The 20,280-nt window shown below is 36.0% G+C and overlaps 1 protein-coding gene across 1 annotated transcript in view; it reads left to right on the forward strand.

Annotated features, from left to right (window-relative positions):
* The window catches only part of IL1RAPL1 (interleukin 1 receptor accessory protein like 1), a 143,028-nt gene extending 133,647 nt beyond the window's left edge, over positions 1-9,381 (forward strand). The window contains exons 5-6 of the mRNA XM_045298668.1: positions 7,237-7,407; positions 7,817-9,381. Of these exons, the coding sequence (XP_045154603.1) occupies positions 7,237-7,407; positions 7,817-8,535 (890 nt within the window). The 3' untranslated portion in view covers positions 8,536-9,381. The remainder of the gene's footprint in view (positions 1-7,236; positions 7,408-7,816) is intronic.
* Positions 9,382-20,280: the final 10,899 nt, after the last annotated feature.

Here is a 20,280-nt window from a genome sequence, read left to right on the forward strand (position 1 = left end):
TCTCAGACAGACATTTGGTAGAATTTACCAAGGATGTTGTCCGGACAAGGACTTTTTTTTTTCCTTGAGAGTGTTTATTTATATTTATTTATTAATCTGTTGTGTTTTCCAGCTTCAGTATGTTAAGTAGATAGGGGTTTCTAGAAATTGGCATAGTTCTTCTGAGTTTTCCAATTTGTTCTTCGTAGTATTCTGCTGGCGTTTCTATTTCCATTGGATCTATTTTCACATTGGCTATTTCATTTATTGATGCTGTTTTCATTTTGTTTTCTTTCATTAGATTTGCCACTGGTTGGTTGATGTTAATTGCTCATTTCCAAAATCCAAGTCCTTCTCTTACTGATTTTTTTCTATTGTTTTTATATTTCCTATTACATTTGTTTATGCACTAATACTTATTATTTCTTATTGTGGCAGTAAACAGATTGTGCTGCTCTTTGAAAACATTTTGGGCATTTTAGGTTAAGGTGTTGATTTTGTTCTGTCTTCATTTATGATATGTGCATTTGTTGTACAGTGCCCTCTGAGCATGTTTTCTGTGTCCCAAAGGTTTTGCTGTGTTGTGATTTTGGTATGTTGGGTTTTTTTCATTTTCTTGATTCAAGCAACATGTAAATTTTGTTTTATTTCTTCTACTAACCAGTAGTTTTTAAGCTTTTTTTCATAGAGTGGGTCCTTTTTTCTTGATATCATTATTGACTTCTAGTTTTATAGCATTGTAATCTGAAAAGATGCTTTGTAGTTATTTTGATGTTTTAAAATGTATTGAGGTTTTCTCTGTAGACTACCATGTGGTCTGTTCTGGAGAATGTTCTACAGATGCTGGAGAAAAATGTTTTGTGTGCTGTTGTTGGGTGGAGCCTTCTTCATATATCTGTGAGGTCAAATTAGCTGATTATGTTGTTTAGTTCTTTTGTGTCTGGTTTGAAATTCTTGTTGTTTTGTTGTTCATCAAAAGTGGTGTATTAAAATATCCTATTGTAGAGTTCTCTATTTCTCTCTTCAATTCTATTAGGATTTGAGTTATGTGTTTTAAGCTTCTTTCACTGGGTGCCTGGATATTTGTTTTGATTGTGCCCTTCCATTTAATTGACCCTTTGATTGTTATATAATATCTTTTCTTATCTCTTAGGTTTTTGCTTCAATGTCTAGTCTCTCAGAAAGCAATATTGCCACCTCTGCTTTTTTCTTTGTTGTTATCATCTTTTTTTATTGTTGTACTGAGGTGCCATCCAGTTGGTTCCAACTCATAATGATGCTATGTACAATAAGACAAAACACTGCCAGGTCCTATGCCATCCTCACACCCATCGTTATGTTTGAGCCCATTGTTGCGGCCACTGTGCCAGTCCATCTTGTTAAGCACCTTCCTCTTTTTCACTGACCTTCTAGCATGCATGATGGCCTTATTTAGGGATTGGTACCTTCTGATAACATATCAGAAGTATATAAAATGCGGTCTTATTAGCTTCTTTACTACTATAGCCTTCATCTTGACTTTACTTCTTCAAAGATAGATTTGTTGGTACTTCTGATGAGTTCCAATATTCGTCAACACCATACTTCAAATGCATGGTGTATTAAATTACTTTCTGGGATTATTTTTTCCACTGCTTATATTACACATGTAGATGAGATGACTGAATATACAATGACTTGGTATATTACACCTGAGTTTTAATAGTTGCTATTAGCTTAATATTTTTCTTCCATCTTTTGATTTTTAGCCTATTTTTTTCATTATATCTAAGGTGCATTTTTTGTAGACAGCATATTAATGGATCTTGTTGTCTTATCCATTATTCTACTTTCTCTTGATTTTACACTTGACACATTTACATTCAATATAATTATTGATAGGTGTGACTTTATTGCTATCATTTTGCTATTTTTAGTTTTTTTTTGTAGTGTTGATCTCTTTGTTCCACATACTTTTCTGTCCTGAGTTTACTGTGTTAGCTTTCTAGTCATATTTTTCAGTGCTGTTGTTTTAGTATTTGCAATTTTTTTATGGTTTTCGTCTTTATTTTGATGAGAACATTTATTAATTTTCTTTGAGGTTACTCTGGAATATACTCATTTTTTCCTCAAGTTTGAACCAGTCTGTTTTGTATTCAAATCAACTTGATTTCCTCTCCATTTGGAAGTTCTGTAACTATCCTATTCCTTCTTTTTACATTATAATTGTTTTGTTTAAAAATTAATAACTATGCCACACACAAATTCACCTTTTCAATTGAAATGCACAATTCATTCTTGAGCCCTCTAGTCTCATTTCCAAAATGATGGTCACTGTCAGTAGTCATTTTCATTTATGTGACTTATAAATATTTGAGAATAACATAAATATCCAGCTGCCAATAAAATCTGACAACTATTCAATAAGTATTTAAAGGTTAAAATTTTCTGAAGACCAGTCAACCTCAAGGTATTTATACTGTCAGTAAATCTCTTTCCTAACCTAATCCAACTTAGCTACTGTGTCCATCTTGTGAGGCATTGTCAGCGTACATTTTATTAGAATCTATGTTGTTCTAATGATACCATGGGTCTTTGGCTTCTTGGTTCTCTCAGAGCGCATGTGGCTACCACCCTACCCCCAAAGAAAAGGATACATTTATTTATCAAATTTCCAAGTATTTTGTTAATTCCTGATATAAAGTTTCCTATTTCCCTTCCCTCGTCATGATTGCTTTTAAATGATCTTTTATGTTTATGTTTTTTCTTAAAGCTTCAAGGATCAAATTTCTTACCCACAAAAATATTTTCTACAGAACACCAAAGTCAATTTAAGAAGAAAAATCTGCTGGATTTTTTTTTTTTTGTCTATTAACAAGATGATTGCTTCATTGCATTTTTGCCTTTATTTATTTTCTTTTGCATTGAGAAAGCATCTCTGCCAGAATCTCTTGTGGGAAATCCATGCAAAATGTAACTTAAAGACTATCTTTGAGATTATAAAAAGTAATTACAACTATGTACACCTCCAGTTTTCCATCTTCACGGTAAACAAAATTATAGTTGAAGGCTTAAAGAACAAAGGAAAAACATTTTGAGACCAAAATTATATTGAGAAATAGACCACATTTCTGTTGTGTATCAACCTAAACTGAACATAAATAATCATAGATCTTCCTTTTAAAAATATTAATATACTTTTCTCATGGTTACAAAAGTGTCACTTTGTCAATGTTTCACCAATCAAATGAAACTCATACACATAAAGATTGATTCATAAATACTTTTACAGATATGGAGAATAATCTAAGAAATATCAGCATTTAGCTTATTTGGCAATTGGAACGAGTGAAGAAATCTTAGGATCCATCTGATTTTGAGTCATAAATCATTGCTAAATTTATATTGTACAAGGCACTGTATTTGCAGTCTAATGACGTTCAAACCAGGGCTTTGCTTCTAGTAGTAAATTTTTGCCTAGCCTATTACTGTACTGTGGTAGTCTGGAGGAAGAGAGGAATTAGGTATCAATCAAGAGCCCCATTGATTTAAGGATGCTTCTGCAGATACCCATAAAGGACCTTGTAGACACATTTATGACCAGGAAAATTTGCATGTGAGCAACTTCTTTATATCTGGTAAAAATTAAGTGAAATGCTATAAACTCATCCATCTGCTATAAAGTAGCAGAAAATTGACTAAAGTGATAGCACCAATTCCAGAAGTTCATTTCGGGTTAATATAGAGGCTACAAGGAGTCACTGGGTGATGCAAATGTCTAAGCACTTTACTACCAGAAAAAGATTAGCAGTTCAAACCCACTGAAAGGCTTCTCTTAAGACAGTGGCCTGTTTTCCAAAGATCAGAGCCTTGAAAACCCTTTGGATCAGTACTACGCTGCATGCATAACATCACTATGAATTGGAACTGACTCTATGGAAATGAACAATAAAATGGTTACTGTTAATATTAGTCTAGGTGGAATCTATCCCTTTTATAATGAAACTGTTTTGTTTTGGTTTGAGTCACAATATTCTTCTGCTTTCCCAACTCTTCCGTAGACACCTCTCTTGGACTGTTTCCTTAAATTTTACCTTTTCTCTGATGACATGAACAATCATTTCTGTCAAGAGGTCACCCTAATGAATATTTCCAATTCTGTCCTCTTTCTCCTGAACTACAACAGTCCCCTGCTGCTCTAACTTTGGATGTTCAGCTTCGATCTCACATCCCACTTCAAGCTACAACTTCACCTACTTTTTTTTTCATTTTAATTTAAATTATGCAACATTCACACTTCTTTGATCTCCAAAACTTCAGATGAATGTCCCATGTATTCCTCGATTTTACCAATAGTTCCCATAGCCATTCCCTAGTAAGAACCTTTGAATTCTTTTTCATAATACACTTTTCAATTCCCTATCCTAGGACAGAGTAGAACTGCCCCCTGTGGATTTCCAAAGATGTAATTCTTTACAGGTAGAAAGCTTCATCTTTCTCCCTTCAAAGTGGCTTGTGGTTTCTAACTGCCGACCTTGCAGTTAGCAGCCCAATATGTAGCCACCAGGGCTCCACTGAGTCTGAATTAACTTGATGGCAGTGAGATTGGGTTTTTTTTTTTTATCCCAGTTCAGACCCTAGTCATTTCTCAGCTACTGTAACGAGCTTCTATTGATTAGATCTCCCATCCCCAGTTTCTTCTCTAGGCCTCCCTGGAGAGCTCCAGGCAATTATTGGCTTGCAGCTGGAGCATAAATTCATGGTCATATATCCATCTTCCCTCTGTCTGTCTTTATGCCTTTCCCCTTAATTTATAAAACTACTACTCATATTGGAGTAGGATAGATCCTACTCCAGTATGAGCTCATATTAATTGATATTATCACGAAAGACCCTATTTCCAAATACATTCACAGGTAATGAGAATTAAAATTTTAGCATAGCTTTTGGTGGGAGGCAGTTCATTTCACAACATTGCTCTATGATTTTTTTTTTTTATGATCCAAGTGAGTTTTTTTTAAATCTTTTTATTGGGGGCTCATACAACTCTTTTTTAAAATCATTTCATTAGGGGCTCAAACAACTCTTACCACAATCCATACATACATCAATTGTGTAAAGCACATTTGTACATTCATTGCCCTCATCATTCTCAAAACATTTACTCTCCACTTAAGCCTCTGGCATCAGCTCCTCATTTTCCCCCTCATGAACCCTTGATAATTTATAAATTATTATTTTGTCATATCTTGCCCTTTCTGATGTCTCCCTTCACCCACTTTTCTGTTGTCTGTCCCCCAGAGAGGAAGTCACATGTAGATCCTTGTAATCGGTTCCCCCTTTCCAACCCACCCTCCCTCTACCCTCCCACTGTCGCCACTCACACCGCTGGTCCTGAAGGGATCATCTGCCCAGGATTCCCTGTGTTTCTGGTTCCTATCTGTACCAGTGTACATCTTCTCGTCTAGCCAGACTTTCAAGGTAGAATTAGGACCATGATAGTGGGCAGGGGTGGTGGGGAGGAAGCATTTAGGCATTTAGGAACTAGAGGAAAGTTGTATTTTTCATCATTGCTACATCACACCCTGACTGGCTCTTCTCCCCGATATCCTTCTGTAAGGGGATGGCCAGTGGCCTACAAATGAGCTTTGGGTCTCCACTGCACACTCTCTCCCTCATTCACTATGATAAGATTTTTTGTTCTGATGATGCCTGATATCTGATCCCTCTGACACCTCGTGATCACACAGGCTGGTGTGCTTCTTCCATGTGGGCTTTGTTGCTTCTGAGCTAGATGGCCACTTATTTACCTTCAAGCCTTTAAGGTCCCAGACACTATATCTTTTGATAGCCGGGCACCACCAGCTTTCTTCATGATTATTATTTTTAATTTCCCACTGCAAAAGATTTACTTTCAAAGATCTAGTATAATGGAAATGTTGACTTCTTACCTGTGTTAACAGGTAAGATTCAGTAAACAATCTCGAGTTGCCTTGACAAGTTATAATCATAGAACAACTTGTAAATGACTTCGGCTTATCAGACTACTACAATGAACACATACCATAGATCTCAGAAAGTGAACTCTAGTAGTACTCTTAAAGTTAAAAGGAGTGTCCTAAAGCCAACTAGAGCAAGCACCAATTCTGTCCCTCCACCTTAAAGGTTTTAAATTTCATGCTCAATGTAAAATTCATTTATTCTGAAATTTGTCAGTATTTTAATTGAACTTGATCTCAAAGTTGAGTAATGCATGTATGATCACTCAAGGAAGCAGAATACAGAGCTGAAGATATTGGCACTGATAGGCTAATGATATTGCCAGTCTTTAGAATTGAGGTGGATTGTACATCCTGATATCATAGTATTAAGAGAATGCTGCAATTGAGAGACACACAAGAGGATTAGATGATTTCTTTTGCTTAGGGGAAAAAGGAGAAAATAGGCATGTTTAAATGAACAGATCAAGGAAAATTATGGATTGGAACCCTCAAATATTTGAAGAGTTCTCATGTAAAAGGGGAGAAGGTTGGGGAATGGAATCTGATTTTAGCACTTTATTTCTTTCATTTACAATCCAATTTTAAATGTTAACTCTTTAAAATTTTTTGATCAGATAGATTATTATAATGAAAAATAATTTGGCGCTATTTTAGGTATAAAACAAGTGGTGAACAGTTAAATAATATATTTTTCTAGAATAATTCCATTGACTAATGTTCTCAATGTCAACATCCGAGAACTGGCTCCTAATAAAAATAATAATAATACTTGTAATTTAGCTTTATTTTCTCCTCTTTAGAATTTAGAAACCAGCAGCGTGCACACATGCTAAAACTCATTCTATCACAATCAAAGCAGATGTATTTTTTCACTCTGTCCTTTCAACAGGATAAAAAAAATGACCAAAGGAGGGAATAGGTGAATTTGTGATGATTTAGAGTAAGAGCACACCATCCAAGCATGTAGCTTTTATACACAATCAATAGCGTCTATGATCTGTGCATTAAAAAAGTTAACAATTTGTTGCTCGTTTCATTGATTTTTTTACCTACTATCTTCACTACAACAAAATCCAATGGTGGTCCCTTATACTGCTAATTAGTTCCAGGATATTTGGCCTTATTGAATCTTCATGAAAATTAAGGAAGACTTCTTTGGTCTCCCAGAAATGGAGTATTTGAACTCGTTTATGAAAGAAAGTGAATGTTTTCATGTACTATTGGGGTCTTTTTTTTGTAGTGGCTTCAACTTAACTTTGTGGGGTTTTTTTGACAGATAACAAAGACTATGATGCATATTTATCATACACCAAAGTGGATCCTGACCAGTGGAATCAAGAGACTGGGGAGGAAGAACGTTTTGCCCTGGAAATCCTACCTGATATGCTTGAAAAGCATTATGGGTATAAGCTGTTTATACCAGATAGAGATTTAATACCAACTGGAAGTAAGTTCATGTTTTCATTTGATAGGATGCCTATTCTTGTACGTGTTTGTGTGTAGTCATCAATTTTTAAGTTTTAATTTGTGATTCTTTATTTGTTTAAAATTCTATTAGTTTCTCAAAGAAGAAAACATTGTATGTGTTCATCCAAAATTTAATTTTTGATACCTCTGAGGAACTACTGCCATCAGTCTACACAGTAGCTAAATTTATGAGCTTTGACCCAGAAACTAAGTGAGCGATTTGGAACTTGAGGACAACATTTCTAACTTTGTGAAAGGCAAGGCCCAAACACTGTTCATAGTCCTCATTGACTACATTCATCTCAACACATTACTCACCAAAAACATTTCAACGAATAGGGCCATGTGTTCAATTCACGCATTTTGACAACCCCTTTTCTCTTTTGTAGCCTATATTGAAGATGTGGCAAGATGTGTAGATCAAAGCAAGCGGTTGATTATCGTCATGACCCCAAATTATGTAGTTAGAAGAGGCTGGAGTATCTTTGAACTGGAGACCAGGCTTCGAAACATGCTTGTGACTGGAGAAATCAAAGTGATCCTAATTGAATGCAGTGAACTCCGAGGAATTATGAACTACCAGGAGGTGGAAGCCCTCAAGCACACCATCAAGCTCCTGACGGTGATTAAGTGGCACGGACCAAAATGCAACAAATTGAACTCTAAGTTCTGGAAACGTTTACAGTATGAAATGCCTTTTAAGCGGATAGAGCCCATTACCCATGAGCAGGCTTTAGATGTCAGTGAACAAGGGCCTTTCGGGGAGCTGCAGACTGTCTCGGCCATTTCCATGGCCGCGGCCACCTCCACCGCTCTCGCTACTGCCCATCCAGATCTCCGTTCTACCTTTCACAACACGTACCATTCGCAAATGCGTCAGAAACACTACTACCGAAGCTATGAGTACGACGTACCTCCCACCGGCACCCTGCCTCTGACCTCCATAGGAAATCAGCATACCTACTGCAACATCCCCATGACACTCATCAACGGGCAGCGGCCGCAGACCAAATCCAGTAGGGAGCAGAACCCAGATGAAGCCCACACAAACAGTGCAATCCTGCCGCTGCTGCCAAGGGAGACCAGTATATCCAGCGTGATTTGGTGACAGAAATGCAAGGGACGACGGCTACGTCCCTTGGCACTTGAGTGAAGTCCGCAGTCCAGTGCCTGGAACTAAATCCTCGACTGCTGCTGTTAAAAACAAACAAACAAACAAAACAGAACAAACAAGAACATGCATTACAATCTTTAGAACACGAGGAAAAACAGGGTCTTGTATATATGTTTTTTGCAATTTCTTTGTAGCATCAGTGTCTTCCCGTTTTACCATGTCTCTTACCACTACATTTTTTGACTTTGTTTTATATATCATTGGAATTTGTATATTTACATTTTTTTAAAGAAGAGACTGATGTATAGATAGAAAACTCTTTTTTGCTTCATTAGTTTAGTTTTAGAAATGGGTTTTTATTTTCCCTTCTTGATTTGCTTTGGCTTTTAACATTTCCTTGGGGTGCTTGGACAAATCTATCCGATGGAACAAGGAGCACCGTATCCTCTCTCGGGTTCTGCCTCGGATCAGCAGGACCACATCCGCCTTCAGCGAGCAGTGCCAACGCCAGCATTGCCATTTGGGGAGGGGGGGGAACACCAACCAACCAACAAAAAAAGATGAGAAGAACCTTGTTCATTGGAGGGCCGCACCAATCAGAGCCCCAGATCTCTTCCTTGCCCCGCCTCTACCCTTCTAATAGCGGCATGATGTGTAAACTTTGTGGAGGGGTGGGGGTGAGTCTAGCTGTCTTAACATTTAATTCACTGCTCGTCAGAATACACTCCAGACCCAAAGGTGTGCTAGTCACTTGACAGGGACCACTACAGAGTGCTAAGAAGCAAAGATCGAGAGCATGAAAATGGGGGGAGAGAGTGTTGTTTCCGTTTTTAAAATGAGTTGATGTACCCTTATATATATATACATATATATATGGAAAAAATGCAACAAAACATAACAAAAAAAACACAAAAAAGGAAAAATAAGAAAAAGAAAAAAAAAAGCAACAACAACAACAACAAAATCAAGCCCTATATTTGATCACTTCCTGGAAAGGCATGAATGTGTTTGTGGCTGTTTTTGTTTAATATTCTACTTCCTCTTTTCCCTCTATAATTTTTCTGCAAATGAGATTATGTGCAAATGCCAGGCAAGTTAACTCAAAAGGGTGAATCAACAGCAAGTCAAAATGAAGGCTTCCAAACCAAAGGGAAGGATAGGATGTGTAATGAAATATGTTGTGTCACCTTGTATTATACAAAATGTTATTTTCTAATGAGTCAGAGAAAATCTGTGAAACTTCTTTTGGAGTCTCGTTGTATTTAAATGTTAATTCGCTGTATTTAATTGTCAAAGCTACATTGAGAATCAAGTCTTTGATTTCAGTTTGTGAAAAGAAGCAACAAGTGTTAATACTAAGGTGTTTAAAAACTCAGGAGGTCAGACATATGAATACCAAGAAAAATCAGTATTTTCAAAATAAACAATATTTACTTACAATAACTTTTTTAATTAGACCAGAAAAAATCTTTAAAACAATTAACTTTAGTATATAAATAATTCATTTTATTTTAGCAATATCATTCTATCTTGCTGAAACAAAGCTGATGCTCCCAGCAAATTCATCTCAAACCATCTAGCTCTTTCGAAATCAGTAACATAAGCAGCTAATTCATATTCACGAGGATGATGCTAAGTCAATCATAAATTAGCCTGCAGAGGGCAGAGTTTCTAAAAGGAAAGATTACCTTATGTAGCCTCTAGTTTAAAAAAATGTGATAAAAACACTGGTGATAGAGCTTATACATTAGTAATTCATTGTAGGAATTTCCATCTCAGTCATTGTCCATTGGCTCGTGTAGTGACTCCGGTATGCTTGGTTTATTCCTTCCACCATATAATGAGAAACCAATTCTACATTTCCGGTCACAATAGTAAGATGTGAGTTGGCCACCAAAAGAAAACTGTAAATACAATGGATCTTGTCAAGGAGGGTGAGGTTGAACTGAAACTGTTTGAGAAATGAGTGTGAGCATTTTGTAAACAGTACAAAGATCTCAGGATCCGTGTGACAAGGTGAAGGAGCTTTGGGATGTGCATTGATTTTTATTTGCTTCAACAATGTTGATTTCCCTGACAACTCGCCTGGGTCCTTCTCTACAATCTGTTGTTGATGTGTGTGCTCCCCTGGACCTATGTCACCTTTTTACACACCAGAACTGATGCTGCAAGGACACATACAACTTTAAGGTCAGCTTTGCACATGGGGTTATTATCAGAATCCAGGAAGGCCATTTTTTACTTTATACTATGGACATTTGTCAGGGACTGGTGGCAGTGAACTGCAGTGGACTGGATTCCTAACTCCCACCCCACCGCCAGCCCCACCCCACCAGTGCTCAGAAAACTGTAAACATGGCAATGGCCTGGTCTCTTTCTTTGTTGTTTTTGTTTTTTAAGGGTTTTTGTTAGTGCACGATGGAAGTGTGGAATAAATGTAGAGGAAGTAATCAGACCACAGTCATATTTTTGGTATTCATAGGTGTTTATTTAGCATTGGGAGTATGTTTTTTGTTCTACTTTTAGTGTAGATTTAAGCACTTTGAATAGCATGATTCAGCAATTGATGGGTAATAGTTGATATTCTCACAACTTAAGAAACGTTTTTGTTTCCTCTAATACTTTGTCATATTTTTTCTGAAATGAATTAAATGGAAAAGAAGATATCGATAGCTTCAGAAACCTTCCTCCCAAATATTCCTCTATCAGCTCCTTGTGAGAACAAATGAAAGAAACTGTCATGTGTTCACGTGCTCTCTGTTTAACAAAAGTTCTGTTAGAACTTACAATAAAAAGAGAAAAATATATATTTCCCTAGTGCTTAGGCTTCAGCCTTCTCTTCTTTTGGTGGGAACCATGGGGACATGAATATTCTAGTAGTAAAAACACAGTGGGAAGTGTGAATATGGTAGGCAAACTTGGGGAGAGGAGAGGATTCAGAAGTTGGACATGTTTGATGGATATTTTGGGTTATGCCTGATTTTCATCAATTGCCATGTGGGCCCCGAGTAACACATTATGGATTCAAAAGTCCTTCTGGTTCTTTAATAATACCTCTACTTGCTGCCTATGAGCATTCTATCCTTTATTCTGGTGCTCAACTTTTTGATTAAGTAATATTCAATTCCTTGGGTCTCCCATGTGCAGAAAAGAAAACTGTATCTCATGAAAGCTATCCGACTTAAGTAAGATTAATGCTATGAAATAAATTCAAGAGGTGATGAGAGAAGAGCCCTGAACCTATTATATTTCTATAACTAAAAACCAGATTGTTCACACTTTCAACCATTCTGTGATTATTACTTTCTTCATCATATATGTATTTGGGCCCTGTTGACTTAATCGTAAATACATAGGTGACGGCCTTTTCCTTATTTCATTGTTATTTAGCATTTTATAACAAAGGTAATATTAACTGAGAGCCAATCCCCACATTCTAAGTAAGTACATTTTGATCATCCTAGAATAATCGTTAACGTTTACAGATGCCATTTATGTAAATTAAGGTTACCATTTCTAGGAAAACATTAATTCATATGTTTGTAAATGATTGTTATTACCCTAGTTCTCCTCCTAAGAAATACTTTTTTTAATTGTGTCCTTAATTTCTTTTTTAATTTAAATTTATATCATTTGTCCCAGGAGCAAGTTTACTTAGATTTAAAGGAGAGCATACATAGTTTGCAAGTAAAATTACTTAACTGGATCACAGAACAGTACAGAGGGGAAAATTCCTTTATTGTCTCTGGCCCAAACATCACAGTATTGATGTTACTGATTAATAGAGTTGAAATATTACTACTGGATTTGGAATCCCAACTGAACTCCCTTATTCCCTATGGGTCAAAAGTTTTAAAAATCAATACATAGATATATTTTAAAGAGATGGTGATGCACCTATGTTCCCTAAAAGGAGGAGCTTGCCAATGAAAGCAAAATTTATTCCTTGACTTATCATGAAGCCCTCCCATTTTAATATTCCCCAAATAGTGACCACAGTAAAGTTTTGATGATCTGTTGGAATGGACCTTAAGTTTGGTTTTGAGTATACTTTGTATTGATGAGCAGATTAAAGGAAATAATGAAACATTGAAATTCTAGACAAAGTTGTGCATCTGTACAAAACTATTTTCCTGGAAGTAAGTCTCAAAGATTTCTATCATCTAAAAAGTTATCAATGTCTGAATTTAAAGAGATATTATCAGAAACTGACACTAAGATAAACGCACATGTCTTGCAGGCATGAAAAAAAAATGAATGGGTAATTGTAATCCTTCGGAACCACAGAACTAATGATCTTTCAGCATTACCTAACTTTGTGGGAGACCTGATTGGTGCTAAGGAAAAATTGTGTATAGTTACAAATGATTCATGCCCAGATAAATGATCACTGGTTACTATAACTATGATAGTTTGCTCACTTCTTTATCTACTTAAGAGAGAGTTTGTGGGGAATGCTAACTCATGTAATTTGGCATTAAACATTTTTTATGATTTTTGTTTATTCCTGTTCCCTAAATGAAATCAAAGAATTCACACAGTACATGAAAAAAGGGAAAAGTAACCAATTTGACCTGTTTTTCTAAAAGGTCCCCCTTTTCTTACACCAAGATTTAGAATTAGTTAGATACATTATTTTTAGCAATTAGGTTTTTGCTAGTTTCAAAATTCATGAGTGACCTTAGGGAAATTTATAGAAAAAAATGGAGTGGGGTGGTGGTTAAGGCTTTAGTTTTACCTTTGATTGATATCAAGAAGAAAGTTTTTGCTGTTATTAAGTTGAAATAGAGTCTCAAGGAGACATCAGTCTTACTAAAGCTGAGTAAAAGTAAGGGAAAGGTGACGGTGATGATGACGAAATAATCCTAATCTGATTTGCTTTGTCATCATCCAATTTCAATCAGATTGATAGAAAATATTGAGACTACAAAAGAAGGAAATTGTCTCTAATATTTTCCTTTGAGCCTTTCCCTGTCAGGCTCAGAACATAAAATATCTTTCCATTAAAGACACGTGATATTAATTTGTTTTGCTTTTGTCCTTTAGTAAATTTTCTGAAGTTGATGGTCTCTGGGTCCATTGACAAAGACATGATTCTGAATTTTCCATTAAAGTAACAAGGAAAAGACATTTTAAAAGGGTCCAATTCTTGTTCTTTTTTTTCTTTTAGGGTCCATTTCTTTTTATATCATTCCCTCATTAATGGATTCTCCAGGGTCCACATGCCTACAAATTGTCTTTTTGATAACATAGAAAGGCATTCGCTCTAAAAAATAAAACAATAATAATCTTTATGCTGTGTTCCCTCCACTGTTGGAGAGATATAACTTGAAAAACCGCACATGAATTTAAATGGATTCTATGTAATATGGTTGCCTTGTAAATTTTGATCATCATACTACAGATAACCTTATGTAGCAAAGATTTCTTAAGGAGAAGATTTAATGTGAAATGACATACTACGTAGCCCAAGAATATGTGGCTAAGTAATTTGGATCCACTTTTATTAGTCAATGAGAGATTGAGTTTGAGCCGATCAGATACAGTTTAGGGCAAACTCAAACTGCAAGGAAGAAATCTTTGGGTTAGGATAAACAGCAGCTCTCCATATTCCTGGCAGTATATGTTCCTGGTAACTATAATCCTTAGTGTATTCGTTACACCTAAGTAGTGGAGATTTGTTCTTATAAACCACTATTTAATTACAAAATGCTTTTTCTTTGCATTTTCTGGGTTGGAAGGAACCCAAATAGGAAAGTGAACTCTGTCATTTTCCTCTCCTGGTGTTCAAGTCCAGTCTTCAACTCAGACACTCAGATTTGTTCAACAGTCCATAAACAGTACCTTTACAGAGTGGTTCTCTTTCGTTTTGCCTTCCTTCTTTTGATTTTGTACAATCTAGAATGTATGTAATTCATGCATAGATGATGGAGGCGCTCCTTTCTTTCTTAGAATACTTACAATTATATCTTTCAGTTTGCTTTGACTAGCAATAGGAAAATAGACAAATACAAGTGTAAAATGAGAAATTTTAAACTCGAATTATAATTTGTGTTTTATAGTCGTTTCCTAAGTCTGTTGCTCTCTATGAGTATGCTCTCTATATATCCTGTAAAAATAAATTTATATGTTACATAGAAATTCAAGAAATTAAATTATTTATTAAGCTACAAATGTTTCTTCTGGTTTCTACCTGATCATAGATGAAAATAAATTAAATCATGTGTTGTTGGACAATTATGTAAGTACTTTGGTTAATCTGATAACTCTTGCTATATATACTTTTCCTTCCCTCTTTGTTTATTCTGTATAGTTGATAATTGTTAAGCCTTATTTATATTATGATTGTGAAGAAAGGGGTTTAAGAAATGCTCAGTGGGCTCACACACGAAAAAGAAAGAAAGAAATCTTATGAAGACATCAAGTCTTTGTTACAATCTCCCTAACTAGTGCATTATAGAGAGGTTTGGATCACAGACACAGTCACTTAGAAGTCATTGCCACATCAATGGTCTTTTCAAGGTTAAATCTTGCATATTCTTTTCATATTCTTCATAAAATTCCTTGAGAAACAAATATGAAGGGAATGATAATATGTGAGCCCTTCTTTTTTCACTCCTTACTTTTGGATCCCCAAGTATTTTATTCCTTCCTTCTTAAGGTACTACTCACATAACAACCCCTCAGGTAATATTTGAAAGTGACCAAGATTTCTAGTCCCCTTCTTTTTCTACTGTTTGCATCTACTTACAGTGCATGATCACTCCTAAAGTTAAATATATTTGGTCAAAATAATACTTTTCTAAATTTTTAGTTTAAAAATAAATAGCCTTATTTCTTTGGAGGGAGGGGAATGGTGGTAAATCTTTCCATTATAAGTATAACATGTGAAAGCAACAATACACCTCTTCTACTGAGTGGTCTGTTTGGACGGAATGGCTGCCTCAGGAAAACAGCCTTTGAAGGAACATTTCTGAAAAATGAAATAATTTCCAAAGTGGAAAGTAGTGGTGTGAAAAGACTCATAAATTCAAAGTAATTCACAAATTTTAGATGTCATAAAGCCACTTGTAGCTCTGTAAAGTTTTTAAATGTGAAGAAATAACCCCCCATTGAGAAAGTAAAATGATATAAGAATCATGATTCTGTGTGTAAATCACGGGAGAACCCTATTGTTGAGGAATATTTGGGGGTTTTCCTCAGGAACTCAATTGCACTCGTTTTTGATGTGTCATTAGAAGGCTGCCCCCCATGTAACAATTTATTCTAAGAAGATCCCCAATTGATATCAGATCTACATTTACTGGCTAAATTGAAGCAGAAAATGAGAGGGTAATGGAATTTTGGAGGACGGAGACCATCTAAATATGACAAATAATTTAGCCAATCATTTTCCCAAATCGAGAATTTTACCCCTGGTGATATGTTCATTGATTTTTGATGGTACACAGAAGGTGTTCATTTGAATAGGTACGCGTTTGATTTTTTTTAAAGGAACAAGAATTAAAAAAAAAAACATAAATAGCACATCATACTCAAGGTTTTGTGGATACAATTTCCAGTTTTGTTTATATGGTAGAGTGATCTATACTTACACACATTAAGTAAAACCACAGGTTAAAAGTAATCTAGAAAGCATGACATAAGAAACCATCAAGATGACTTTTAAACAACTGAGTTAGGGAAAACCTCCCAAAGCTGTCTTTTTCTTTTTTAATCTTCTACAGGGGAAATTTGAACCATCCCAAACACTGAGAGCAGAAGAAAATTCCAAAAGCCTGCATGAACCACAAGCAGAACTATAGGATTATGAAATCAATGGCTGCTTTAAATTAAACAATAAAATAACTCAGTTCTCCTATTGTCATTGGCAATGTAGAGCTATTTAGGCAATTATGGGCTTGAAAGCAAAACCAAGCCTCTGAATGAAATCCCTTCCTATAGAGGTCTCAGGCTAAACAAAGTTTAGCTTTGCCTAAATAAAATGGGAATTTGATTGTTAAACATGACTCTGTATGAATATAAATTCTAACATTGGCATACCTAATAGTGTGACATAAGTTTAGATAAAGGTTAGGTAAATTAGTTCTTCAGAGCATACTTCTATGAGGTAGTAACACAAGTTCAAGACCAGGCAACATTTAGAATAACCTGGGAAGATTTATGCAGCCGCAAATTTCCAAAGATTCAGATATAACTGGTCTTGAATTTGTCCCTCATGTTAGTTTTTTGTTTTGGATTTTTTTTTTTTAGTAAACATCCCAGGTCATTGTGTAGAACAATCAGAGTTGAAAACCTCAGAAATCGCAAGAGGTGGAGCTGAAATTTAAAGCTTCCGAAGAATTGCCTGGAACACTTGTTAAAATTGTCAATCCATACTGGAAAGGATCCCATACTCAAGCTCCTTAATGGCCTTCCCAGGTGATTCTAATATTGAAATCTGAAGGCCCTCTTTGAGACCACAGATGCATGATTGCTTGTTTCTGTCAGTACACCTGCTGTCATGCATTGAAATGTAAAAGAGAAGCCTTGGGTGGGGGGTGGGGAGTCTATATCATCATAAACTGGGTCTTTAAAAATGTGTTTTTAACAATTTATTCCAACTGGTTACATCAAGTAGGAGGCCTGGTTGTGTAGTGGTTACGCTTTGGGCTGCGATCTGCAAGGTGGACAGTTCGTAAACCACCTTCGCAGCTGAAAGACTGGCCTTTCTACTCCTGTAAACAGTTACAGTGTGGAAACACACCGGGAGTCAATGAGTCAGTGTTGATTTGATAGTAGTGAGTTTGGGTTTGCTCATTCCATCCCACCTCCAGATGGGTGGGCGTGAGGGGACATTGAAGAAACCTTGAACCATAGACATGTATACTTTATTTGAAAATCTCTCCAGCATAAAGAAAACAAAACTAGGAAAAAAGCCAGATCAGTTTTGTCATGGAATATATCACACCAAAATTAATTGAATCATTGTAACTGGGGTGAGGGGCATGGAGAAGGGAATGTAATGAGCATTTATCTGTTCATTACAAAGATAACTTCCTTGTAAGCCACTGCATGTCCATTATTGCTTCTCATTGTGATTTTTAAGGAGACAAGTACCAAAATTAGACAGGGATCCCAAATGCATTATTTGAAAAAAGTAATATGTAAATATCATTGAAGAGATTAGATTTAACTACCAATTATTCCCCCAAATTATGTCAATTTATCAAAAGATTCACTAATGAGTCTTTAAGATGCTATTTAGCTAAAAAAAACACTGCTGATTGTTTGTTGAAAGTATGGATTCCTGATTCTCATTTCAAAGAAAAAAATGAACCTCAAGAAATGTTCATGGTCCTGGAATTTTGAAAACCCCATTTTAATAGATGACATAAGCTCCAAGACTGTATCCATGAAAGGCCAATACATCTAATTAAATAGAACTTCTTGTATTACGAGGATAAGTCAAAAAGTGTTGCCGGAAAATGTATAGAAACGAGTATTAACCAGAGATCAAAATCTGTAATATTTTGTGACATATCCTTCAATAGGTTTCTGCACTTCAAAAAATGGTGTTTCGATCTCTCTAACCCTTCCAGGAAGAATTCTGTACTCTTCCATTTACACCACATCAAAGCAGCAATTTTGGCATCCTCGATGGATCTAAAATTGTATTCCTTTTAAATGTTGAGTTTGGATAACAAAATAACATCTGAAGGGGCAAAGTCAGAATAGCAGGATAAATGGGGTCAAGTTCCCAATGATACTTTTGTAGAACAGCTCTTGCTACCTTGAAGGATGACCAGATGTATTGTCTTGATGAAAAAAATTCTTCAGAGTAACTTTCGTCCTTGGCTTTTTTCTCACCTGTGCAGTTTTCAATTGTCTTCACACTTCTAAGTTCCCATTAGAGAAAATCTACCAAGATTACTCTTTAGGAATCTCCAAAACAGTCACCATAACCTTCTAAGCTGACCTCTGGCTTCAGTTTAACTCGCCTTCAATTTTACTAGCAGATCCCCTCAGAACCCACTGTTTTGATTGGACCATGCTCTCTCAATTATATTAGTAAAGCCAAGTCTCTTCCTTGGTTGCATTTTTTCATACAATCATCTTCATTAACGTCAGTCTTCCTTAAAAGACTGACAGTAAGAGCACTCTTTGAGCTACTTGTTCATTGCACAGGACTTTTGGCATTCGAGCTGCAAGGTTGTTAAGGCCAAGATTTGGGGTCCAAATTGAAACTAATCATGTGAGACTCCCCAATTCAGTAGCTGTCTCATCAATGGTAGTGCTGCAAACTTCCTAGACATCAGTCACCATTTCTTTATTGGTCAAAGCTCACAATGGTCCCCTCTCTTACCTTGACTTTAAGGTCTTCCTGATGTTTTATGTGAGGAAGCGTTGTTGTAAAGCTTCAACGACCTGGGAAATGGCCACTTGTGTTTTGTTAAAATTTTGATTAGCCCTGATCTCAGAATCATTTTTTACACCTTGGCACAAAAAATGTATTCATTTTTTAAGACACTCTAACAAGACTAAGACGTGTATCACTGAGAGAATTTGTCTACAGCCACCCACTGATCTCGGAAATATGTTAAACATGCTTTCTTTGGAATAAATTCATCCGTGTATGAACTGGAACTCAGAGAGCAATACTTTTTGACTTAACTCTCATATTTCAACAGAATTACATTCTACCCAACAGTAAACAAGTTAGTTTGGTCCTTAACTATGTCATACCTTTATTATTTTATTCGATACTCCATGAGCCATTTATGTTTATCCCACTGGGCTGATGTTGCTATTCATGCCCACTGCTAAACCAAAAAAAAAGACTCCCAGTTTTGAGCTTAGCTAGCTTCCACTTCTTATGACTAATGTCCTCACTTAATGTGAGTGTCTCATGACCCTCATCTTGTCACTGATCTTAAACTTGCATTTCAACGATCTGGCTCCCATGACATAAACCATTATTATTATGCATTCTGCATGGAATAGCCACGTCAAAGAATTTCTGAGGGGTTGGTTTCAAATTCCTACAAGATTCTACCTAGTGCATTCCCGATTAAAACATCAGGAAACAATATTCCACATTAGCAGTTTATTGGGCACAACATAGTTAGTGGTATTTCTACACCACCTGGAAAGAAACAACACACCAGAGATAGTGGCAATTTACAACAGTCAACTGTGACAATGAGAAGCATTGACTGCACTAGCTCAGCATCCATGTGTGCTTTCCTGTGAAATGTATGCACATGCAGTAATTAAAAGCACCCACCAGCAATACCCTTAAATAAGCTAATTCAATATATACACTACAGTACATCAACAGCAACAGAAGGGGCCAAGATAATGGATTTCATCAGGAAATTACCCAGTGAATGATGTTTGCACAGACTGAAAATAAATAGCCAGGTTTCCGTTTGACTGAGCTTTCTTTGAAGGACATGCATTTTATTGTAAAGGAGAGAGACAGCTCATTCCTCCTTTCCCCCATAAAATTCTGCGATTGTTTTCATTTCCCACTTTTCTCGTTACATGGTAGCCCTGCATTATTTATTTATAAAGAATGAGGGAGGTATTGCACTGAGCGACTATCATAAGAGAAGTCTTTGAAAGTGCCAAAGTTATTACCATGGGTTTCCTATATTTTAGGCAATTTTACTTTTCCAGGGCTGGGAAATAACTTATTTTTCTGATTCCGTTTAAATTATGTCCTTTGCAAATAACATGTGCTCAGCAAAGCCTAAT

The sequence above is a fragment of the Echinops telfairi genome, unplaced genomic scaffold (assembly GCF_000313985.2).
Source record: "Echinops telfairi isolate 266 unplaced genomic scaffold, ASM31398v2 ScPeMD7_7436;HRSCAF=8474, whole genome shotgun sequence".
NCBI classification, from domain to species: Eukaryota; Metazoa; Chordata; class Mammalia; order Afrosoricida; family Tenrecidae; genus Echinops; species Echinops telfairi.